At 42.4% G+C, this 26755-nt stretch overlaps 1 protein-coding gene across 1 annotated transcript in view; it reads left to right on the plus strand.

Annotated features, from left to right (window-relative positions):
- The first annotated feature begins 1103 nt into the window (after positions 1–1103).
- Positions 1104–26755, plus strand: part of TBC1D4 (TBC1 domain family member 4) — a 117211-nt gene continuing 91559 nt past the window's right edge. The window contains exon 1 of the mRNA XM_072850057.1: positions 1104–1782. Coding sequence (XP_072706158.1) covers positions 1270–1782 — 513 coding nt within the window. The 5' untranslated portion in view covers positions 1104–1269. The remainder of the gene's footprint in view (positions 1783–26755) is intronic.

Below are 26755 nucleotides of genomic sequence, written 5' to 3' on the forward strand. Positions count from 1 at the left end.
AGAAGAGCAAAATACTTTGCTCAGGAAATGAGCATAGCTGCTTGTAATGCTATTAAAACATCGCTAATGTGACAGTATTTGTGTCAGTTCAGACTGTGGTGTGTCGTGACCTGCTGTGCTACATGACCCCTCTCTGCCCAAATAATCTAGCACACAGCCTTAAATTACACAGAGCAGCTCTTCAGCTCAAGCTACAGATTTATTTTCTCCAGGCAGGGTTAAAACGGTTGCCGTAATAGCATGTTACGGGAATTATCGCCGCTGGTGCTTCAGATGTGAGCAACAAGGACAGTCACTAAAACTGAGGATTACAAAATGGATACGGATGCTGGGTGACTGGAAAAGCTTTGTCCAGCTACTTTCTCAGGTAGAGGAGACTAGTTACTAACATTTACAGTAGGTGGCGGATTTTTCGTTGACAAAAGAGATGTTATCGCGATAGCGAGGGGGAAAAAACCCACAACTAAAAGCTCAAGCAGGAAAGAGAAACCTAGAAAAAAATATTTTAAAAATCAGTCTTAATTAAACTCTGACTTGACTGTGACTCGGCAGGGAGACGCTGCTATAATACAGCCGTGGCAGTACCTCAGCACGTTTGCGACACGGCTGTTCTTCTCTGCGTGGGGGAGAAGCCGGAGGAGAGGCAGCGGAGCGAGCGGAGCCGCGGGGGTGCCCCGGGCCCCCCTGGCTGCGGGGAGGCTTCTCCCCAGCACCCCTCCCGCTCGCGAAAAGCAAAACCAACTCGGAAAAAGCTTCGGAGCTTTTGCAAACGGGGCGGGGGGCGGCCCCGGCGGCCTCCCCACCTCCTTCCCTCCGCCGCTCGGCGACCTTCCTCCCCTTGGGGACCTCCTCCTCCTCCCTCTCCCTGCGCGGCCGGTCACGTTGCGGGGCCGCAGGGAGAGGCCAGCGCGCCCCGGCAGCGGCGGGGCCGGCAGCACCTGGCAGAGCGGAGCGGGGCGCAGGCCACGTTGTATTTTTGTTTGGAGCCCGGGGCGGCACCGTCCCGCCCCTCGGCCGGGCCGCGGAGCCCGCTCGGGGCGTAGCCTCTCCGCTCCTCCCCGGGGCGTTGAGGAGGGTGACTCGGCCGTCTTTCCCCTCCCCGTGGGCTGACCCCGCGCGGGTAGGCAGGGAGGCGGCGCGGCTGCGGGGACGTGCCCGGCGGGATGCGCGCTTAGCGGCGGCCCCGGCCGAGCGCAGGCCCCGGCGGCTGCACCTGGCGCCGGAGGGAAGCGGCCGCGGAGCGCCGCGCCCTCCGCCCGGGGACCCGCCATGGAGAAGCGAGGGGAGGGCGCGCCGCTCTCCCACCCCCTGGAGCCGGAGCCCGAGCCCGAGCCGCAGCCGGCGCCGCCGGGGGAGAAGCGCTTCAGGCTGTGGTACGTGGGCTCGTCGTGCCTGGACAGGCGGACCACGCTGCCCATGCTGCCCTGGCTGATGGCAGAGATCCGCCGCCGCGGGCAGCGGCAGGAGCCCGGCGGTGCCCTGGGCGGCGGGGTGCCGGCCCGCGAGGTGCTGCTGCTGCTGGGCTCGCCCACGCTGCGCTGCGTGCCCGCCGGCCCCGCCAGCCCCGGCCGCCCCGCCGCCACCGCGCCCGCCGCCGGCTCCGGCCGCCCCGCCAGCCCCGCGCCCGCCGTCTTCATCTTCGAGCACAAGGCGCAGCACATCGCCCGCTTCATCCACAACAGCCACGACCTCACCTACTTCGCCTACCTGATCAAGGCGCAGCCCGACAACCCCGACTCCCCCATGGCCTGCCACGTCTTCCGGGCCACCGACCCCAACCAGGCGAGTGGCCGCGGGGGCAGAGGGAGGGGGCGCTGCCCGGGACCACCCCGCTTTGCTTCTCGCCCTCCTCGCCCGCCGGGACCCCAGGCGCTGCCCTCCGCAGCCGCGGAGGCGGTCGGTGTGCTCGGACGGGGCAGGGCAGCGCTTGCGGGGCGCTGCGAGACCGTACCCCCCCACACACACCCACCCGCGCACTGGGGGGAGCTTGCCCGCGGCCGGCCGTGCCCGCTGCGCTCTCCCCGGGGGCAGCCGTCCCAGGGCTGCACCTGCGCTGCACCGCGCCGAGCTGCCCGGGCGGCTGCAGCGCCTTCGGGGTCCGCGGAAAGGGCGGGCTCGCAATCCCGCGTGGCCGTGGGGTGCTGTGCCACCCCCTGCCCCGAGTGCACAGCGCACCCACCTGCCAGGCCGGGGGTACCAGCCTCCGTGAAACGCCGGTGCGCTGAGGGACGGGGCCCCTTTCTTTCTCCCCGGTCCCTCCTCCGTGGGGCCGCCTCGTCTCCCACAGCAGCTCGGTGGCAAACGCACAATTTGCTCAGTGATCAAAGTGCTGGATTTGTGTTAAACCGTCCCTGCGGTGGCGTGTTGGAATCGAGTGTCCAGGATGGTGCTTTCAGGGCTCCGCAGAGCCCCGGTGGTGTGGAAACCATCGTTTGCGACCAGTGGGCCCTATTTTGCTCACGGGTCTCGCTAAGGACACCTGGCCGTGCTCAGGCACACTCAGTAGTGCTACAAACAACCCTAGGTTTGGGTGGAGACATTGTTGATAAAGTGCCAACTGGAAAAAAAGACCTAACACTGAGACTGTATTTTCCTGACTCTTTAGCGGGCTTTGGCTCACGCATCGAGTGTGCAGCAGAGTTCCTTCTCCTCCCTGTTTAGAGTATGTGAGAGATGGCGGTTTTGACGAGTAGGTTTGATCGTTGATTTAGGACGGTGACAGCAAGAAAAAGGCCTTTCAAGAAGAATCCTTTGGTTGAGTAAGTTAAGACACCTCTGCCTGAGTTTTCGCAGACATGTATGGAGGAAAAACATGTGCGATTAGAAATGCTGGATTTTACTGAAACCATTTAGCTGACTTACTAGATCTGCTGAACAGTTGCTTGGGTTTCTTTGGGTTTTGGGGTTTTTTTTAAGTGAAGAGGGTAGGAGGTATTAAGAAAACAACTGAAAAGTTCTCAGTATATTAATTTTGATTTGAGCCAACATACTGCCAGAGATTATAACATTGGAGGGATTTAGATTGTGTACATAGCTGTGGCTTGAGCCATCATCAAAGATAGGACAGGAGGTATCCCAAATGGAGGCAACTACGCTTAACTTGTTGGCAACTGCTGCCATCGTTGTGCTCTGCCAGGAGAAGGGAATTCAGGGTCAGGAGAGAGCACGCAGAAGGAGCATGAAATGGAGGGGATCGTGTCTGGCAAGGGAGGAGCCAAAATGTCCTTTTAGGAGTCTGACCATATGGACTGATGGGAACCAAGGTTCCTGCTGTTGGCAGAAGATGCTGAATCAAATTTATTTCTAGGGTAGGTCTGCTCTGGTACCATGACTTTGTAAGACAACCTCATGCTGTAAAAGAGCGGATCCCTACTACTCGTGAGTATGCAAAACACTATGTACGTTTACATTTGGGAGGCTGCTTCTGACTAAACTTTTTATCCATACGTCTTCCCTTCTTTCCTCGTGGAGGAAAATGTCCTTATGCGTATGGAATTAAATCAAATTGATACTATAGGTAAAGCCTTCCTATTGAAGGAAGTTATTAGTGTGAACAAGTTCCCTTTTATAAACTCCTATCTTGTTCTGACAATATAGGCTACATTTTATCTGGCAAGATTTATTTTAGCCTTGTTATCAATAAAGAGTAAGTCCCTCACATGAGGGTTACTCAGCACATGATTTCTAGACAAAGAACTACAATAAGGGTAGTAGATGCACAGCCAGTGATGTGATTCACAAGTATCTGACTAACAGGCAGGTTTTTTTAAGGTATCAAAAGGAAAAGAAAGTGTAATTTTTTTCCCCTCCCGAGTTTTGTTACTAATCGTTGAGGCTTGGTTGGCTGAGTCTGTGCAGGTCTCTAGCTGTTGATCTGTGCTTGAGCGTAGTCCTGAGCAGATGAAATCAGGCTGCAGGTTGCTAGCTCTGAAAAATCTTCTTTTGAGGCTCTTAATTGTTTGTTATAAAATAGATGCTGTTCTTGCATGCTTTCAAGATCTTTAAGTACGTGCTTCTGTTTCATATTGGTTATGTGAGCTTCGTGGTGCGTATTGGCTTAGAAGGTATTTTTCACAGCTGTTATTTTAAGACGACCTCATTTTCCATCTTAGGCCATAGTCACTTCTAGCCAATGTAAGTTGGCACCGCTACTGAGGGAAGTGATCCTGTCCTTCTTCAAGCCCCAACCCCTCGTTCCTTCTTCCTGGCTTTGTCCTCGTGGCAGCACAACTGTTTGTGCAGCCGCATGGCGAACAGGATCAGGGAATTGACTGGCATTAAACTTGCTTTCCCCCCACCTTTGCTGGCTTAGTTCCAAACCACTTCCCTCGTTTGCTTTACTGTGCAACCCTAATACTGTTTACGTCAAGACAGGTAGCTTGGAGGCACAAGGTAGCAATGAGTGGCCAAGGAGGGGAAGGGTGGGATAGCCTTTTCAGCGGTTATACTGACTTCAGGCTAGCCGGAGATGACCACAAAGCCATGGTGTTATCCATCTCGGTGGTATTAAGTTCAGCAGCACGCTAAGCCGCTCTGGAATGAAGGAAGGGTGCAGGAGATGTCATGTGGTCTTAGAGTTAAAAGACAGCCAGCTGTAATTTTTAATGGTGGATGTAAATTATGAAAGTGAGAGGATAACAACTGGCTTCCAAGAGTGCTAGTGCAGTAATTCAAAAAACAATGTAGTTGAGAATGAAAATTTTGGCTTCGAGCCCATTGCTTTGTCCACCAATGGTATTGGACAGTGTCTAGGATGCACGTGCATTCACTGTGACTACAAAAGGGGCTGTTATTCACAGAAAAAAGCAATACTTTTTGCCAGTCCCTGCAAATTTCTTTAGCAGATGACCAATAAAAAGCCAATGCAATATGTGCTCTGGTGACATCAGGTGGGAAGATAACATCTTTTAATGTCATCTGCCATGACTGAAGAAAAGTGAGAGAGTGAGGCACTACGAAACATCTTTACATTTTATTTGAAAGCCTGCGAATTGTAGGCAGAGCTGGAAAGTAGAAGCCAGTGGGTCGACTCCTGTTCTGGAGTAGTGCTTTGGCACAGTGTCAAACCTAGGGCTCAGCTGTTGGTATGGGGGTGGATGCTAAGATGCTTTCATTGGGGGGGGTCTCTTTCTTTTGTCCTTTAATTACAAGGGGGGAGAGAACTGCTGGAGCCATCTGACTGGTGAGGTTGGGAACAGAAGTTTTTGACTTCTTTCCCTCAGAATTATTATAGTGTTTGCCCCTCCTTGTAACTTTTCAAAGTAGCAGCCAGCTGGAGTGGATGAGGGTAGTTGTCTGTTTTAGTGCTGGCTAGTAGCTTCTGAATAGCAGCCAGAGATTTGTTAGTTTTGTATTGCTGTCATTTGAGAATTATCTAGGATGCGCGGAGTCTGTCTGTAGACGTCAGATGACAGCGTTGTCTCATTTTATATTTGGCAGATTTTCTTCACAACCCCAGGAACAGATTTATTTTTTTTTAACCAAAAGATAGATTTTATAAATATAGCAGGCATACTCTTCTCCCAGCCACCAAGAAAAGCCCTTTTGATTAGTGTTTTCAAGCTCAACTTCAACACATTTTTACCATGAAATACTGATTTTATTGTATAAATAGGATTTTAATTGTGTGAAACGAATCAATGCTGTTTGACAATTGCCTTGAGTTCCCTGTTCTCCGGGGGAGAGGCTTATGGTCTGTTCTCTTTCTGCACTCTTTTTTAAAATTCTTATGCTCTTCTAGACTCTGCATTTTCTTCTCAAAACATGAATAAGCCTTTTTTGGGGGATTTTTTTTTTAACCTGAACTGGCATCCTAAATCTAGTTATACTATAATTGGTTCTTTTAAGTGAAGATAGTTGTCTCCTCCAGTTAAGCAAGAACTTATTTGATACATTTTGCATTTCTTTTAGAAACCTTATAAGCAATGATCCAAATATATTGTTATGGGGTTTCAAAACTCATCCAAGCTGACTGTGAAAGAAAAATGTTCTGGTGCACAGACCTCAGTAAGGTTTACCTCTTGTGTGTATAATCTGTAGCTGCAGCGTTCCCTGTAACCATGTGTTAGGGGCACTAGCCTGTCTTAAGGCGAAGCAGAAGTAATGGAGCATTTTGCTGACAAAGTAAAGCTGTGATAAGAACTGGAGAGGTAGAGGGCCGGAGACAAGAGCTGGAGGCAGCCTGCTTGTAACCCAGATCCCTGCTCTGTCATCGCTGCACAGGCTAAAAGTAAAAAACGGTTGTCTATTCCAAGAGCGTGTTAATTGTCTGTTAGATAATGCATTTCAGTAAAGCAAGGCCGTAAGACAGTTTATTCAGAAAAAAACAAGGCATCAGTACAAAGTTTTTCATTTTAGTTATTCAAAGGAGGCTTTTATGCTGTAATAATATCACATTCTGTAAGGCTTCTTATTGAAGAATGTAAGTTAGAAACGTTTGAAGAAGAAAGTTCATGAACTTTACATTCATATTTCTTTTATGCTTTGATTTTTACGTGACATAGGAGCATGGGCTGAATGGTAGCAAATTCTTGGCATATTAAGGACATATGTACAGCATTGTTGCAGTTCCTATTAAATGTTGCACAGGTTGAGTCATTTGATAAGCTGTGTTTTGAATAGGTATGACAAACATGATAAAAAAGATGGGCTCTGGGTTTTGAAGGATTCTGCAGGAAATGGGAGAGATGCAGAGTTTGGTTGCTGGATCGACTCGAGCGCACTTTGATTGCAGCGGAAAGAGGTAACGCTGTTTCCCATGAGAAAGATAAGTTGTCCCAGTTTTATCAAGAAAACAAGTCTTAGAGAGACCAAAATAACGTTTTATCTGAGTTTGGGTCAGAATTTCATTCATGGGGTGAGAAACTGAAAAGCGATGACTCAAAACAAAGCGTGGATGCTAAAGGCTTGCAATGAATGCAGAATTGTTTGGTGGGCGGCCTCATTATCTCCAGCCTACATGGACTATGCAGCCTCAGATGAAAAGTCTTGCACTCCCTTTTTTGGGGTTTGTGGTTTTTTTTTGTTTTGTTTAAACAGTGTCTGACTTAAGATTTGGAAAGTGGAACTGAAAGTTGAGAGCTTAAGGTTTCATTTTTGTTTTCCTTAATGATAGATTTGACACTTTTTTCCTGAAAATGAAAGTGCTTCTCATTTTAGGCCTGTAAAGCTATCTTTTTAAGTTCCAGTTTTGAACATCTTGTCCACGATAATTTTCTGCCACGTCCCAAACAGAAGAAATAATAAAAACATTAAAATTGTTAGCTGTTTCTAAATGCTGATATGTAGCCTTTTTATCCCTGATTAATGTTTAGGAGAGGAAAGAAGGAATGGTGTTAAACACTGTCATATCTGCTGTGTTTGTAGAAATAATTCATTCATTTTTCCTTCTGCAGTTCCTGAAAACCACTCCATTATTTGGGGAGTAGAAGCAATGTTATGGAGGATTGTATTTTCAGAAAGGCAAAATAAAGTATAGAATGATAAATACATGCAATGATGTAAGCTCACTGAGGGTGGCTGTAATACAATAACCGGATAATAAGGCTATTTTTTTTTTAAAGAAAGGAGCTTGTATGCATCTGTGCACAGCAAATCAAGGCTCCTGTTCTGATTATCTGTTTTGACGTTTTTCTGTCCTGTTTCTCAAATGTAGACCCAGTTCCTTCTGAAAATAATAAAATAGAAAATTGACTTCCAAAAGGTTTGGTTAGCTTATGTATGTCTTGGCAACAGGGAGAGTCTGATTTTTAGGGATAGTAAAAATCTCAGACCAAAATGCTTGAAGGTAGTGTTTATAAAAGTGAATGCTAAAAAAGATTCAATTTCTAAACAATCATCGCAGAATAGTAGCATGACTAACTCCTACCCATCTCCACTCTTTGCTAGAGTTTGGTGTAGCATTTGATGTGCACAGCTCACTCTTCCTTGCATCTCTTCCATCTGTGTTCCCCATTTGCCTGGAACTCCCTGAGCATCTTGAGTTTCTCTGAGGTAAAGTGGTGAACACCGTGATGAATACTGGGGGTTGATCACAGAGATTGCTGTCTAGGCTGTAGGTCATGCAGAATTTTCAGCAGTGTTGGCATAGTCCCATCATGGCACCACCTGTCCTCTGCCACCTGGTTTTGTTTCCTTTGAGGTTTCAGATACTATTTGAAGTTCAGAGACGAGAAAAAAAGAATTTATTTCCATGTGGCTTTTATCATTTGTCCCATATGTGAATTGTGGCATCATCTGCCTTCACGTTCTGCACTGTTCTGAGGCATCTTTAGAGACCACAAGGAGATGACTGGGTAAAAATACCGGACCTACTGCAAGTCTTGTATAGGTCATTAAATAATGCAGTGTTCGAGGGCAGCTGGAAAGCAAACTTAAGGCAGCAAAGTGAAGTGACTTAATTCATAAACAGGATCTGTGTTTTCCTGTTCTGTATAGACTGTAATATAATATCTATCATCTTATGTTCTGACACAAATAGGTACATCAAGACCATAAGCAATAACATGGGTTCCAAAATAAATTACAGCATCACTAATGGAGGATAGTGTACGATCATGTCATGAACAACTAAATTTGCCCTGAAGAGGTCTTCAAAGTGCAAAAAGGCAATGCAGAGTGTCAGAGGGGGGCTGAAAGCACAAAGTGTGGAAGTGATTACCCCAGGGATGTGTGAAGTATGTGACCTCCCATTTATGTGATCTGTTTTGGGTACCAGAGAACATGCCTGAGTTTTGGATATGCATGTTTTCGTCCATGAACACATGGGGTTTGTTTTTTTGTTTCCCCTTTTCAGGTGTATTAACTAGGTGACAACTGGTGGATCAGTGAGGTGGGCAAATATACAACATACTTGGTGGTCCTGTAGATCTGAGAGTACTCTGGTAATTCAGTCTTCCTCTTGGTGTTGGTCAGAGGTAAGCTTGTTTGTGCCACAGGGGATTAGTTCTAGTAGTATATTCAGGACTGCAGGGAAAAGGACGTAAAAAACCAAACAAGCAAACAAAACCACATGCATTCACCCCAGAGGGCTCATTGTAGCCCATATTAGAGTCTTAACTTTCATATTTTTATAAAAGTTAACTACATATCTTGAAAAATCCAGTTAGTCTTCGTTCTGAACACAGTCGTGCTTTACCAGCACAAAACCTACCATTGTCTGAAGCTGCGCTCCCTCGCCTCTGCCTCTCCGCAGCAGCCATACCACTTGAAATGAACAGCGTTACGTCCCACTGTTTGAAGCGAAGCCTGCTTAAAGCCATCCTTCCCGTAAGTGAAATCGGCTGCTTAGTCCTCCCCCTCCTTGCTGCAGGGAATTAGGACTTCCAATCAGAAGTTAATTACTCGGTCCTCTTCTGGAGAGGATGGTGCTGCTGGGATTTCCGCTGCTCCCTGAGCAGACCCTGTCTGAGCAAAAAAGGAAAACCATGGCAGCAGCGGGGCCTCTAGGTATCATTTCACCCTCCCGAGGTGAAATGTTGTGAGTGAACTTCAGCTGCAGTGCTTAAACATGGCTTTTCTGCCCTTCTGCGTGGTTTTAGTTACTTAAGTCAAATGAACAAAAACCTGAGACATATACTTCGAAGGCTGTCATACCATGAAGACTGTTAGACAGGGTAGATGGCATATAGCAAGGACATGTATAACATGTCTTAAATTGTATTTCTCTGTTCAGAGCCTCTGAAAGATATCACAAACTAATAAGCAGTTACCTAGGTGCATTACAATTCTCTTTAGTTTGGATCATTTGTAAGAGAGGCAAAATACTTCAGTCGAACCACTGCAAAAAGAAAAATGATTTTTTTTTTTTTTTTTTAAAAATGATCTCTCAATTCCATTTAGAAATTCAGCTTAGTGCTTTGGAGGAATTGTATCTACTAAACCACATTTCCTGACTTTATAAGTTTCTTGTAATAGTGAGTTGTCTTCATCTTTGCTCAAATCTGGTTGCTTTCTCACGGAATCCATAATTTCCCTTTTTATCGTTTCATCTTTTCAGAATTAGGTAGGCTTTTAAAAGTGATCTCTTCTGGAAATTTGGAAGGGCGATATGGTAAGGTTTTTCTTGTTCTGCATCTCTGGAATCACTGAAGATAAGTAGGATTCTACAATATGGGGCACATGGCACTTTTCTGAAGGATTAAATTAATTTAAAATGCAAATATGAGAGAGATCCTTGTTCAAAGCCTGTGTGAAAGACTTACAGAAGCTATTAGATAAGATAAAACAAATACCGTAGAAGTATGGCTTTTCCCCAACTTCACCATCCCTGGCACTGTGGTTTTCCCCCCTCCCGTTACAGCTGACTTTATTTAAAGTGTATTTCAGTCGTGCAGTTCATTTTTGCACATTGATAAACCTTAACAAGCAGCTTGCTCCGTTAAAATGACTGGGGTTATGTTTTATTTCATTACTTCTTTTGGCAAGAACGTGTAGATCTGCACAGTGCTGTTTAGAGATCCTTGATGCATCGAAAAACATGTTGTGGGAAGTCAGAATATTATCCTCTGGGGCATAGCAATGACTGCCTTCCAGACTGTTCACAATTTTGTTTTTCCTAGCAAGATTAATAAATATTTGGTTTTTAGGATGCTGATTTTAAATATATTTAATGTACTCTGTGATGCCGATATGGGTTTCCTGTTATGTTCATTTAAAAAAAAAAAAAAAAAAAGGCAATATCCCAGGAATTTTGGGAGTAATCAGTGGTTTGTGGGTTCTTGAGTACTTCTGGAATAGAGGAAATATTCAGTAACAGAGCAATGAAAGACTAGGACGTGCAATGTTAACTCATTGAAATGTATTTTTATATGTCTTCTCGTGGTTTGTTCCTAGCTTTGGCTTGATTATTAACAACTTGATCTCAAGTCATGGTAGGATTTCTAAATAAAAATAGAAGTAGGGTAGTACATATTTAACAGAGCCATATTTGCCTGAGAGGAACCAGTTGCTTTCTTTAGGACCGCTCAGCTGGAAGTGTAGAAACGAAGCAGCACATAAATTCCAGCTAAACCCTGCGTTGAAAGCTGATGTCTGACCTTCGGGTTGATGTCCACGGTGGACTGCAGTACACACGCAAAGTTCTGTGGTTCCTGCCTGCCCCAGCTCTGTCACAGTGTGCAAAATTATAGCTTTGGTAGGCTAAGGTGAAAAAATTAATTCCTGCTAGTGTACAGATTAAAAAGAGAAGGGATTGTGTATACGACCTGCTGCCATACTTGGCAATGGAAATAAGTACCAAACTGCTCTCAGTGTCCTGGTACTTTTGTGGCAATCTAAGCAGTTTAGGATACAAATTCCCAAACAAACGATTGTAACTATACTTAAATTATGTTTTTCTGATTTTTTTTTTTTTTAAGATGCTGAAGTGTTGCTCTAATGTGCAGATCCTATAGGATCTGATAGGAGAGCTTTCTATGGAAAATACTACTCTTCCTGTAACATTTGGTTTAGGCTTGTGTACAAGACTGTTTTTTATGGAGAAAGATTTTAAACAAGTATCCCTTTTGTAGAAAATACTTCTGGCCTGACTTTGTGGTCATACTCAATGAGAATCCCTTAATTTTCTGTGCAGCAGGACTGCAAGCTTGAGCAGTACAAAACAGTTTGTAAAGAGGATCCACTTTTTTTGTAAACCAACTACATTAGAAATAGAGGCAAGATGTTGGCTACTCTTCAGCAGCACTTTTTTGGGCAAACCTTGCCAAAAGAGAAAATCAAGTGGGCCTTTCAGTAAGGGCAGCACATCATACTTTTATCTGAATTATTCATGAAGAAACATATCCAGATTATCCATGGCATATGTGTGCATGTATTCAGATTTAGCCTTGAGGAAATTTGCTGACCTAAACATGGGAGCGGAGTGGGAGCAAGGCAACGTGATTAAAGCCAGCTCAGAAGGAGTGGGTTTACATCCTGGCACTGCGCCTCGGATTCCCTGTCTGCTTAGTGCTAGGGAGAACTAAAAATAATATCTGCAGTTTAGTGGGGTGGTGTGAAGTTTACAAAATGAATACGTTTCCTACATAGCGACCTTCTGTTTGCAAAATCACCACAGAAGAAGGCAATGTAAAAAAATTATATAGAGCACATCAATTGATCTGTATGAGTGCTGGTGTGTGTGTTTTTTTTTCCTTTGCTCAATATGCAGGTTGCCCTTAAAATATACAGCATCACAGTTGAGAGTGTGAGAAATGCAGAGACCAGCCCAGACTACTATTAATTTTTGATTAGCCCAGATTAATGAGCTTGATGTTTCTTCATGTAACCAAATGTTTTGTTTCTGAGTGTTCACCCACTGTTCTGCACTTCATCAATTTTACTTAATATTGTATGCTTGATGGTTGTTGTATGGGAATTTGAAAGGGAACTTTCTGGTTTTAGTGAAAATTATAGGTTAAAACTTCAGCAATCCTTTTGAATGATACCATCAGTAGTAAGCTGAAGAGAAGCTTAGCTGTAGTGCCATTTTATTTCTTATCTGAGTCTAAATTTTTCAGATTTGATAACTTATTTGATATGCTTCTGATCTGAGTTCTCACATGACCACTATAAAAAGGTCAGATTTTGAGAAGACGATTAATACTTGAGTTCTGCAGCACAACAGAGTGGGTGCTTCAGCTGAATTCTGTTACTTCTGGAAATGTCAGTCTCAGGCAAGCCAGGGATGTATATGTATAGGTTGCCCTTTATTGCCTATCAGGTAATGCATCACGTTATAAACTGGAATATCATTAGCATAATAGGAAAGCTTAACTTGAAGTTTAATTCTGATACTTTTCTTCAACATGGCAGCGCTAATTCTTTGTTTGCCATCCCAGCCTATAATATTGGATATTTTTTAGCTATTTAGTCCTGCTGTTACGCTTTGCAATTGTACTATTAGATTTTATACACATAGTATACCACCACCTGAAAAACTCCTGCAGAGTTCCACTGGCTTTCAGGCTCATTTTGCAGATTTTAAAATTCTTGCTGTAGCTCTGTGGGAAGCTCAAAATACTCTGCAGTGTCCCATGGATTGTTGCCATCTTTGTAGAAACACAGCACCCAGCTCGTGCATGCCTACACGGCCACGTGCATAATAGTTAACACCTAATAAGATAAAAAACACAGTGGTAAAATGCTCAACTCTGCTATATATTTTAGCCTTTTACATAATGATTTGAAGCATTCTCGCATCTGTATCACGCTTTTGAGTGTGATTAGTGATTTCAGGTAATAACAGGCAGGGTGTAAGGTTTAAACTTAGGATCACCTGAGTTTATTTATGGAACGTTCAGGCTTTATTTTTGCGTGATGTTCTTCTTTCCATCAGTTATAAAGTATTTAAGTCGGTTACCTATGTAACATATAGAAAATACTTCCTTTCAACCCTGTACTGGGCCAGTTTGTTGGGAATAAAGAGTAGGCTTCATGGTGTCCTGTTACAGAGGTCAGTTAATCCACTTGAGCGTACTGCTGCCACGTGGGCTCCCCAGCCATGTTAGAGGGACCAGCGTACATAAATTGTGATGGATCGCTGCTCCTGGAAGGGCTGCTGTTGCTACCCGCAAGAGCCCTGCGTGAAACTATGCAGGGTCTGCTTCATGCTTTCATCCCGGGCTTAATTGCTTTGGGTTGGTTTCAGAGGACTATTCAGTCAACAACTTAAGACTCTGTCCAGAGAGCCCTGATCTTAAATAGGAACCGAGTCACACAAGTCGTTCTGCCCAAATTGCACTGTGTTTTCCTATAGGATCATCAGCTGCCAGAAGATCGTACTGCTTTACTGGTCTCTGGCACATTTGGTTTTTATACTGCTTGAAGTATCATCCTGCCACCAAATATAGCAGTCTCTTGCTATTACTGTGTCATAAAAATAATAGTCTTGAAGTTTCTTGTTTCTGCTAGTACTGTTCATATCAAAATGTCAAAATATCTTTCAGCTCAATTGAATAAGCAGGTGGATAAGGATGTGACAGGTTTCTAATTCAGATTCAGTACGTGGTGCTACTGTCATTTGGAGCCCTGCAGAGACGTAAGAAAACGTAACCATTTTCATTGGCATGTAGATTTGTTGGCTTTGTTTGTTGTACGCACCGGGACCATTCCTCCAGGGGAGCGCATTTCTTAAAGGGATGTTTTCTCTAGTTGATGCCTGTGAATGACCACGATGAAGTCAGGGTTAGGAACCGTGACGTGAAGAAAATGGGGAATCTGGTGCAGAAATCAGAGCTGCCCACTGAACAGTAAAGAACACGGATCACTGCGAGATCCCTTCCTGCTTGTCAACAGATGCATTAGTTTTCAAATTTGCAGGCTTTTCTAATCTTTTTACCATATGTGTATACAAGGCTACTGCTTATTATTTTCTCATGTCATGTCTCTTGCTCTTCCGTTTTTCTCAGCTCCTTGAAATTGTCTCAAACCAGGATTATAATATTTTTTTTTTTGCAGGAGTTGTTTGTGCTGCATGCAGTACTGCTAACCATGAAGAGTCATGATTCTGACCATAGGAAAAAAAAAAAGATAATAATCCTTTTCTCCCCACTGCTTCTGACAAGCCTGCTGGCCCCAAATTAAAACTTGAAAGAAAAAAAGCCATTCATTCTTTTGATTGCATGTTGCCAGGGTTTGAGCTTTTCAGATATAGCTATCAGGATTATAAAAATTTTAACTTTATTCCTGTTCATATTGCTAGTTGCAAGTTTCACATTTTAGAAATACCACCAAGACTAGGTCCTATCTGTTTTTTTTTCCCTTTTTGCCATTAATCTTTTTTTTTAATGTGTGTTCTGATAACAGCTGTTTATTGAATAAAAACTTGAACAGAAAATTTTATGTAAAAACAAGCATGCATGATGATCATTTCAATTTAAATAGACCTATTCTAATGTTTTTACTTGCTCAGAGTTCCTTTGCGTTTGAAGTTTGTTTTCACCTTCATGCCCTTTTTTAAAAACAAACAACCTGGCACATGTTTATTTTTAAGTCAAGCCTTCATATGGCCCATAAGAAGTGAAAGTTAGCTTCCTTGGTGATCAAGGCAGTCATATCATGTTTCAGAAAGGAGGTATGAATAACAAAAAAACCCCAAACAAACCAAAAAAACCTCCATAGCCCCTCCTATGGAGGGAGAAGATGCTGTGCTGTATGGTAAAAGGCTGTACTGTTAGCAAAGTAACTCCTGGAGCATGACATGAACAGCTGAGTCATTTATAGCTGGTACCGAGACAAATTTCTGCTGAAGGATGCTTGTTACTGCATGGCTGCTGCTACAGCTGGTAGATTGCCTGGTTAAGAGCAAAGTAAACTTGAGCCCGGTAAGAACTGCTGTGAAAAAGTACGCTCCAGATAAGCGTACTTTAATCTCTGGAACATTTAATTGGTTCAGCAGCATTTTCTAGTGCCTAATGTTTTCAAATGTGCAAACATATTCATGACATTGACATAATCACCAATTTCCAATTTATTCTTCGCTATGAATCCACTAGTAATAGTAGCAGAGGACACTTTCTTTTTTACTGTTAATACAGTTATGGTTCATCTATCAAATTATAAAGTTAATATCTGTCCTTGAAAGTCTCCTGACTATTACTTCGCTGCATTTTAATGTAGTACAGGGCTGCTATTGTAGGTCACCATGCTGATCTTGTATCTATCTAATGTGGTTTGAATGTGTTTAATATAAGCCTCAAAGTATGCTTTCCTTGCAACTACGTAAAATTAATCCTTTCAAAAATTTGTATTCAGTTTGTGGTCTTTGAACATCATCTCCACTGGAAGATTGTTTTGACAGATCAGTTGTTGATAATTATTTTTTTTAAAGCATGTTTAACTCCTTATGATAGGCATCCTGGTAACTATAAATCAAATATTTTCATATGTAAGATACTATTTGAAATTTAATTTTAAGATGAAGAGGGCTTCTACCTTCCTTAATAATGCCTTTGCCTCCCAACTCCCAAATGCTTTTTTCCAAGCAAGCAGACTCAAAACTGCGCATCAAGAATAACTTGCAAGCCCCTGCCGTGGTGTGCTGTGGCAAAGGGTGAGCAGGTGGAGTTTTTAGCAAGCCCTCAGTCCTTTTACTGGTCTTAAAGAAGCTGGCAAGTTCACAGGACTTGAAACCATATATAACAAAATTTCAGAGTGCCATTTCTGAGATGATACAGCAGCGTAGGTTAAAGTTAGGGAGAAAAGAGGGAGCAATTCCCCTTCTCCATGAGGGAATTGTAATGCTTCCATGGGAGTGCTTGCGGTCTGCTGGAGGAATGGTTAGTGGCAACTTGGAGGAAAGGGAAGCTTCTAGTGTCCTGCGTGATAATCAGGCTCCTGAGTAATTAACCAGTGACTCTGACAGATACATTCCTTCCACTTCTTGAATCATGTTATTTCTAACACCAAACATGATTAGTTGCTAATTTGCTTACAGATGTAGCACTACAACTTTACAGAGTAAATAACTATGTAAATACCTTCTTGGGCATCATACCTCCCATTAGCCATGTAACCTCTTGTCTTTTTTCCTTTTGGTGCTATTTTGGCTCTATTTTTTTATCCATCTTGGATTGTAGTTGATCAGAAGGGTTTAACATCATGGTTATTCATTTGTTTTTCTGCTTTACGGAAATCTGCATAGTTTGAATATAGTAACATGAAGGAAAAATCCCAAAACACGGTAGTAATTTATTCAAGTAAATTACTTGTAGGCCCTCACAGATTCAGGTAGTGTAGAGAGCCAGACCCTCGCCCATGTTTTTTGACCAGGGAGCTCAGAGTGCTACAATAGGTTTTCATCACCCATTTCATCCAGTCGCTTCTTTCTGTCAACCTGGATGGTCTCAGTCTGTAGCAGTGGCATATATGACAGTATACATCAGTGCATACCTCTTGCTCCAGCCCACGGAGTATAAACTAACAGATGGCAACCGCTAAGGAAAGAGAAGATACTAACTACATCAAAAAATCACATATTTTAAAGGGTGCTGTTGCATGAAAATGTGTTTGAATAGCTTAAGCATGGAAATTCCATTCATAAAAGTATCCTTTCTCTGTGCCACTGTGGGTTTTTTTGGTAGGTTGGAAATAAATTTATCTAATTAGACTAGGTATAATCTTTTAGACATGAGTAAATTTAAGAGAAAGTACTGATTGTGTGCTGGTTTTTGACTTTATGTGCAGAATGCTTATTAGGGCTATAAAAAAGATCAGATATTTTCAGGAATAGATTGAGTCATTAGCAGTGTTTAATAGTCCAGATTAACAAAAATGCCTCTTTTGAGTCTTTGGGGAGCTCTAATTCTTGTGTATTTCTCCAGCTTTTCTGTGAAGGATGATTTTGTCTCAGTAAAATTTCCCTGCAGCTTCTACAATTATTGTATTTTCTCAAGCATAAGTGACTTTCACTTTGCTGTTTCAGATTCTGAATATCTAACGTTTATATATGAGAATTACATCTTTCACCATGCACCCCAAGAATTCCCCAACGCAATGGTATAAAGCAGAAACATCCATGCCTTGCAAAAAACTATACGCAAGAACATCTAGACCTTGTAAAGTAATTTGGATGTGATCAAGCATAACTGAATTTTTCCAGCTGGTTCTGCAGCTTCACATAAAGGAATCTGCAAATATGGTACTGATGGCTGCTTTGAACAACATGAGTCCTGTTCCAACAAATGTCGACCTCCTGTTTGTGGGACTGATCCTCTTAAAATGTCCAGCTCTCTATATATTATGTAAATAAGTTCCTTTCCTATAAGCCTTTCCTTCTAGATCCCTTGCTGAGAACATGCAGCAGAGATCATATACATAATTTCTAATTAAGTACCTTACTTCAGGTTATTTCCCAGCTTGCAAACAACCTTTCTCTATGACCTTGCAGTCATGCTGCCTTCTTGTGAGCCGCAGTTCCTGGGTGAACTCGGGACACGGTTGCCCAGTGTTACAGCTGGGCTGGCACAAAAATGCCAGTTATTGCACAGAACTATGTTATTCTGCTAATATCTATATGCTTAAATACTTAGAAATGATGATTCTTTCCAAGCTTATTTCTAAAGGCGCAGGCCTTTCAGCTGTTCTGGGACAAATCTAGCTGACTTCAGGGAGTTGGCTCACGTGTATGAATTTTCCAGAAATTGGCTGCAAGCCCAAAATTTGACTGGGAGGATTAATCTGAAGAGCACCGCAGTTAGGTCTTGTTTCCATATGAAAGGTTTTTGTAAATTTTTATTTTTGCCAAGACCTTTACAAGTGTTCTTTTGCTTGTTTGTTAGCTGGTTTGAAATGTGCTTTAATAGGAGAATATCTAGGATGTCACCTACCCTCTTCCAGCAGGCATATGATGAAGTAAAGTACATACTTTACTATGAAGTATCAACTTTAAATAATTGCAAAATATTCTAAAAAGCAGCTGTTACTTGTTTTGCCACAAACTCAGATACTCAAGAACCTGATATTGGTTCTTTCTTCCGAATACTGTTTTTAGTAGATTGCAGTTTTATGTGACCTTCTGATAACTTTGGGGTCTGTTGGAAAAAGCAGTTTTATTAGAGGTATGCCATAGACGTTAACAGTGAGGGCATTGCTCTTTCACAAAGTCCCTTCTTGAACTGCAGGAGCCCCTGTAGATGGCAGAAGGTACAAAAAGTCTGTAGAAAATAACCTGGTGACGGTTTCTTGTATACTTATTATTTTTACCAAATTTTACAAATATTTTGTATTATACATTGATGTCCTTATTAACTGCTTCAAAGGGTTTTCTGAGCTACTCGTTACTATAGGATCTGAATGTTTTACAAAAGCATTATTAAATTTATTTTCACATTTGTGAGAGAAAGGAAGAGGTGTCTTAATTTAGAAAAAAAAAAAAAAATCCCAGGAAGGGATTTTTAACTGGAGAGAAATAGAAAATATCGATTACTTGAATGCTCAATTTAGGGTGTTTAGGAACTGCCTTGTCAAAGTAGTTGATATATTCAGACCTCGTACAGGCTTCTGTTCCAGCTGTAACTTCCCAGCCTTCCAGATCATCAGACTCCAGGACTTCAAACCAGTCACTTGGGCACTGAGAAGCGCACAAAGTGTTGGACACTTAAGTGAGGTTTAAGCACTTCGCCTAGCACCATGAGAGATCACAGTGGTAGAAGAAGTGATGATCTCCTCTGCTACAATTTATCTTCTGTAACTACAAAGTCATCCTCCTTTTCTGATTTCTGTTCCTCAGGCCACGTATGACAAACATTCTTAGAAATGGAGCAGGCGGACTGGACTGTCTTCCACTGCAGTTCTGGTTCACTCTCAGATCATGTCCTTTTTTGATGTGAACGAGCCAGGGGTCTTGTGGAGAAAGAAACATTAGTCTTTAACCACAAAAATTGTCAAGAACCTCACTATATCCACTGATTGTCCCTTTTGAGCTAATTGGATAACTGATGGCAATAGAAGACTCATCCTCCAGTGCTAATGGGGAAAAAAAAAAAGAAAAATACATTGTTAACTTCTCCCAGACAGTTACTGAGAGAAAATGTTTCGGATGCTGGAGTGAGAATTAGAGTGGGTACTAAATTCTGCATTCTGCTTCCAGCTCATCTTTGCCTAATCCCATTCCTTTGCCATCGCAGCTCCTTCCCAGTTTGCTGGCTGCTGCTGCCATGCTCATTTGCACTCAGTGCGACTCTAACTTCTCGGGTCTTTTTCTGATCTCTGTGTTTATGTCAGTCTTTTTGTGTTGGCAGTCCTTGGTCTGACACAGGTCCTCATCAATCTCTTGCTTGCTTTTACCTCGTTCCTTCTGTCATGTGTTTGGCTACAGTCCCTGTTACTCTTTCAGCTTCCCCTGCAGTTCTTTCTGTTCTCTCAATTCTCTCTGGTCCCCGTCGTTCCTTCTTTCCCCTCCCTAGCTTGTTATCCAAACTCGGTCTTTCCTTCCCACTCCTGAAGTTGTGGACTCAGTCATATTGCAAATCTACTGTGAGCTGTGTTTGCAGGCAGAAATTGCTAAAGGTTGGCTGAAAGTATTTTCAGGGTCTGGTTAACATCCAGGGAATGTGACCACTTTATATATACATTTATTACCAAATACCTGTTAGCCAACATTTTGCAGAGATTTATAATTTGGATAGATTTTGGTGGAGACAAGAATCTCAGATTATACACAAAGAACCAAACTGAAGAGTTCTCATGTCCAAATACCTTGGAAGAGTTGCTTACAGTGATTTATTACTTTTTTTTAACAGGAGCCAAAACCCAAAGAAAAGTATAATATGATAGTTCAGTAACTGACCTATTTTGAAGATTTCAGTCCAGAAAGCTTGGCAAAGTCGTGATCTAAAATCAGAGCTTTGTAGCATGAACTATTGGCTTACCTGAGCATCCTTTCATTCCAGGAGACATAAGCGGTCTTTATTTTTAAAGTGTTGATTGGGGAAAAAACTGTCCAAAGTGATGCTCTTCCACAGAGGAATGGGCATTATTTTAAATTGTCAAATGTGTCATCAAGTTTTTCATATGGATTTTCTGGGGTGGGGATGTCTCTTTCCGTAAGACATTTTCAGCTCAGAAGTGATGAGAATTTTACCAAAAATGTGAGGGGGAAAAAAGGAATGAAGCTGAATCTGTTATGAATTAATTTAGTCTCAGACATGGGTATGTGGAAATGAGCAATTACATATGTTAAAAACACATTCAGATTTAACATACTGAATGTTTCCTTTTTTGTGCTTGAGGTGATAATAGAAGAGACAGCATTTTGAAAGGGATTAGGAGAAATTAAAGCCCTACTGGTTCCTGTTATTACTTTGAACTTTAGACAAAGATTTCCATCTCTAACACCAAACTTGTTAGTAAAGGGCCCCATCTTTCCCTGGCTGGTGCTTACAAATCTATATTATAGAATGATAAACTGGTATTTGAAATTCTGCTGGTCAGTAAAATCAATTGAAAGCTCAACTTCTTCGCAGAAGAACGACCGTCCCATGGACGCAGGTTAAATAGGGTCAGAATTTCAGATAGCTCTAAAATACAAATGCTAAATGTGAGGTGGATCTCCAGGAAGAGTTGAACAGTTGAGAAGATGGATAACTTGCCTTTTTGGCCTCTCATCGGAGCCCAGGTCTCTGATGGTGGTTGTCTGAGTAGAGCAGTAGCTTACCCTAATCCAAGCCAAGATGAGGTGTATTTTCTCAGATGTGGGAAAGAGGCATGTGCTCACACCTGATTGACTCTTGCCAGATATGGCAGGGTTACTCGCTGTGTGTGAAAACAAGAAAGGGGGGAAAATCCACCACCCTTCTTTTTTTTCACTTAAAAGACAGTTTTTTCATACTGAAATCCACAGATACCTTTTGTATTTTGAAAATACAAAACATACAAGTTATTCTTAAATGCAGTGGAGAGAGGACCTGTACGTGGCACGTATGGGACAACCAGGTGATCAGGCCCAGCCAGCATGGCTTTATGACAGGCAGGTCCTGCTGGACTAACCTGATCTCCTTCTATGACCAGGTGACCCGCTTAGTGGATGAGGGAAAGCCTGTGGTTGTTGTCTACCTAGACTTTAGTAAAGCCTTTGACAGCATTTCCCACAGCATTCTCCTGGAGAAACTGTCTGCTTGGACAAGCGTATGCTTCGATGGGTAAAAAACTGGCTGGATGGCCAGATCCAAAGAGTTGTGGTAAATGGAGTTAACTCCAGTTGGCGGCCTGTCACAAGCGGTGTTCCCCAGGGCTCAGTATTGGGGCCAGTTCTGTTTAATGTCTTTATCAGTGATCTGGACAAGGGGATCGAGTGCACCCTCAGTAAGTTTGCAGATGACACCAAGTTGGGCAGGAGCATTGATCTGCTTGAGGATAGAAAGGCTCTGCAGAGGGATCTGGACAGGCTGGATCGATGGTCCGAAGTCAATTGTATGAGGTTCAACAAGGCCAAGTGCCGGGTCCTGCACTTGGGTCACAACAACCCCATGCAACGCTACAGGCTTGGGGAAGAGTGGCTGGAAAGCTGCCTGGCAGAGAAGGACCTGGGAGTGTTGGTTGACAGCTGCCTGAATATGAGCCAGCAGTGTGCCCAGGTGGCCAAGAAGGCCAATGGCATCCTGGCCTGTATCAAAAATAGTGTGGCCAGCAGGACCAGGGAAGTGAATGTCCCGCTGTGCTTGGCACTGGTGAGGCCGCACCTCAAATCCTGTGTTCAGTTTTGGGCCCCTCACTACAAGAGAGACATTGAGGTGCTGGAGCGTGTCCAGAGAAGGGCAACGAAGCTGGTGAAGGGTCTGGAGAACAAGTCTGATGAGGAGCAGCTGAGGGAACTGGGGTTGTTTAGTCTGGAGAAAAGGAGGCTCAGGGGAGACCTTATCGCTCTCTACAACTACCTAAAGGAGGCTGTAGCAAGGAGGTGTCAGTCTCTTCTCCCAGGTAACAAGCGATAGGACAAGAGGAAATGGCCTTAAGTTGCATCAGGAGAGGTTTAGATTGGATATTAGGAAAAATGTCTTCCCTGAAAGGGTTGTCAAGCATTGGAAGAGTCTGCCCAGGGAAGTGGTTGAGTCACCATCTGTGGAGGTATTGAAAAGACGTGTAGATGTGGTGCTTAGGGACATGGTTTAGTGGTGGACTTGGCAGTACTGGGTTAATGGTTGGGCTTGATGATCTTAAAGGTCTTTTCCAACCTAAACGATTCTATGATTCTGTGACCTTTTCATTTGGACTCACCAGGGCATCGGACCTTCATGACCTAACAGCCACAGATTTGGTGGGCAGCTGGTTTCGCTACGGGGGTGTTAGTGCCTGAATTCTCAAACATTCAGCTTTCTGCAAGCAGCACAGTTGTACTGCTGCTGAAATTTACCTGTTCATAAGCGTTGTTTCTATTCATATTTTAGAAGAACGTTGTGTTTTCTGGTGTATTTTAAGCACCGGAGCACTGTAGTTTCCCTCCAGATGGACTGACAGACCAGCAAGAGGAACTAGAGAGGAACCCTAGTCTTTGGGGGTAGGAGAGGCTCTAAACATGGAGATCTCTTTTGAGATCATCTTCAGGAAGGATGGAAGATGGTGATGCTGTTATCTAATCCTTTTCCCACTGTCTCCTATTCTTATTTCTGAAGAAACATCCGGCGACAGTGCATCTTCCTGGCACAGGTTATGAAGAGACCAGACCTGTTGGTCATCCCTTGTGCCTGAAGAGTAGACAGTAAAGACAGAATACTCAGACTGTATGTTGTATGCAATCTGGAGATCTGGTGAAACCCATATGTGTGAGGTCCAGTGCTGAGCCTGCTTCCGAAACAAGAGAGCCCTAAAGAGATGCTTTTCAGGTCACAGTAAAACTAGGAGGTAATTGCATGGCTTAGCCATAAGCATCTCGAGCCAAGAGCGTGATATAAGTTCCCCTGATGTTACGGAAAAGGTCGATGAAAACACAATCAATTTCCATAACATTTCAAAACAGCAAAACTGGTAAATTAGAGATGCTAGGAAATACTAGAGGTAACGAATCCCCTACACAGTTCAGTAAAAGTAATTTCATTTTAAAGAGAAAGGCCTTCCAATAGCATTAAAAGTAATTTCACAGCTTAAATGAATTCAGTCATGCCTCTGTAGTAAAGAGTGCATTACCCTTTTTATTACCATCTGTGAAAACTGCTCTTAGCTACATTTGAATTCAAGACACGATGGCTACACTGGTCTGTGCATAGCTGAAAGCAACTGATCTCATTTTTGAGAATATATTTCCTAATAAATACATCTGTTTATCAAATAGCGTTTCAGAAGGGAAGTGATTACTCATTTACTGAATTTAAATATAAAGGGCAGCTTTTTATAGCCTAACTTTTAGTAATTGCTCTAAATATACAGCAGATACTTTTTAGAAGACCTTACCATGTATTAAGGGCAGATATGACTCTGAGAGAGGAAGAAGTCTGTCAGCTCTTAGAAGATCTCCATTTATCGAAAACTAAATGTAAAATTCCCTGATATCCCTTGGAGACAGATATTGAATATTTTGAAACAATTTTTTGTCATTTCTTCAGATATCCTCAGGTTTTCAGTGATTGTAACAGCTAGATTACCATAAAGACGGGGTGTAGTCTGTCTGCACATATTTCAGTTTCTGTGTGAAGTTTCCAGCTATATTTATTGGTAATGGCTGCTTGGTCTCTTTTCATTCTCATCATAGAGCAGACAAACTGTAATGGGTTTTAATTGCTATCAGGTATTTCTGAATTTGAAACAATCAGTTTGGAGAGGCTGAATTTGAGGCAGAAGCAAATTTGGTGCCCTGTATCCATTCAGTATTACAAACTTGTTTAAAATAAAAAGATTTTGGTTTTAAGTATGAGCTAAGTTGCAAAGATCAAAATTCTTTGCCTACTGTGGGCTGAGGCAAATGGACCTAACATGGACAGAGGTCTGTTAAAATACATAGCACTTTAAATGCACAATACTGTGGACCATATACTTTATTTTAGAATTAGGTTTTACAGAAACAGCTGATTTTATTTGATATCTGTTGTTAACACACCTTTTCTATCAAGTGGAGTTTATCATATGCCTTTACAGGTCCAGCTGAATTGCACTTGAAAATAATTTTTAAAAAATTCTAACCTAACTAGGTGCAAACATTAAAAAGTTCAGAAATAATCTGAAATGTAACTCTCTCACAGAGAAAGCATCATGGAGTCTGACTTCTTTTTGACATAATGATGCAAAGAGTGAGCACTGTATTAAAAAAAAAAAACAAAACCAAACACAACAAAATACAAACTCGATGGAGGACGGTCCTTCAATCTTCCTAACTTTTGAAGAAGGTTGGAATTGTGCTGTAGAGCATGTCCCTTTATGTCGAGATGGCAGGGCAGCTTCAGTCCTGCATCCAGCCAGCATCCAAAGCACGATATCCTCACCCTTTCAGCACGAATCTTGCTATTGACTGGGAACAAAAATTGTCATGAGTCTCATTTCTGGATTTGTGTGTATGTATATATATATGCCGCAACTGTGGTATATGAAGAGAGGAGACATTTCATTCATTAAGACTCCTTCAAAACGATGGGGTTTTTTTGAGACTGATGAGGTTTAGAAACCTTTGGAACAGACTATGCAATGGGAGCAGTTGAGTGTTCAACAGTTACTTACCAGCACGTCGTTTCAATTAGGATTGCAACAGGAAGGAAGTTTCCATGGGAGATTGCTTCACGTACCCAGAATACCAGTCTATTTTAGTTGCTCAGTGCAAGTTTTATATAGCTTTAATGTAAGTTGAGCAAAACTGCTCTGTTTTGCACAAATAAGCTGCACAAATTATGCTAATGGTTATTAAAACTAATTAGTTTTCAAATCAAAGGTGGGTGACAGATTTGTCTTTACAAGGGGAAATCCATAGGGATTGTTTCTTGATGTCAGGAAGTAAACTAGGTTCTTGCTGGTTGGTACTTGCAATATGGGAGAGACCAGGAATGTTTTTCAGCTCAGGATTCTGCTTTACTCTGTCCGTGGCACAAGGTCTGAGTTCATACCACCTCCTACATCCTTTTTTTTCCATTAGACATAGAGTCCCCAGAGCGGGAGGAGAGCTACGCTGCACCCCAGAAGACACTTCAGTCTGAAGACCAGGTCTACCTCATTGTTCAAAGGGCATCATGGAACAAACCCACCTCGCAGAGTTAACACTGCCATATCAGAGACGTTTGTTGCATGCTACGGAAAAGGGTCAGAATCTGTCTTTGGAAACCAGGCATACCAAAATAAATCCCTTTTCCTCAGAAACTGGAATTGCTTTCTTATCAGAAGATTTTTTTTCTTCTGCTTTCTGCCTGGTTTTGAAAGCAGATGTTTGGCAACTGACCACTCCCAGATTCCCAGCATGGAAAGATCCAAGCTACATCCCAGATCTGTTGGCTAGCTGGAGCTGACACTGGTCCCCCAAGCACTGGTCCTGTCCCCTGAGCAATGAGTCAGAATACGAGAATTCCTGACATGCATTTTCTTAGGCCATCACTCATATGTTACAATTGATCTTAAAAAAACGTCACATATATTCTCACTTTACAGTGGTTTGAGGTCGACCATGTAGCACCTTCTGTTTTAGGCTTCCTAATCTGAATACAGTACTTTAAGCCTTTATTGGACACACCAAAATACTTTTGTGGAACATAACCTCCAGGCACCATGAACAAGTATTGTGTTATGCAAGAGCTACTTCTAATGTATTAAAGATTAACATCTATGTAGAAAGTTAATCAGGAATAAACATCCTGTGCTGATAAGGTAAAAATCACTCTCCATTTAGTAATCACCCCTATTTTTAAGAGTTCCCAAATTAGATCTAAAATTTGGTATTTAGCCAGGCATTTGTCCATGGAGTAGTCAGAGAGGAATATAATATTTTTTAAGAATTACGCTGTTTACCGTGACTGACCTTTTTTCTTTGAATTTACATCTTCATTATTAAATAAAATTAAATCTGTTCCTTCGCTTTTCCATTGTTGCACTTGTAGTTATAAGCACAGGTAATCATTCAGGCTGATGAAAATGTTGATTAATCTCAAAAATATTAAGTTAATTGAAAGGAAGCATAAATTTGCCTCAGATCTACTTGTTAGAAACACTGTTACTGGTGCTTTTAGTTTTGAAGTCAATGCTTTAAAGTATGAGCTGTGCACTCCTGTTTTTTTTTAGTCCATGTAGCATACTTTATTTTAGGTTAAACATTTATTTTAAGCTAAAGCATGGGTTTAGATAATAAGTTTCAGTACAGACACAAGTAACTCAC

The sequence above is a fragment of the Ciconia boyciana genome, chromosome 1 (genome assembly GCF_034638445.1).
Source record: "Ciconia boyciana chromosome 1, ASM3463844v1, whole genome shotgun sequence".
NCBI lineage: Eukaryota > Metazoa > Chordata > Aves > Ciconiiformes > Ciconiidae > Ciconia > Ciconia boyciana.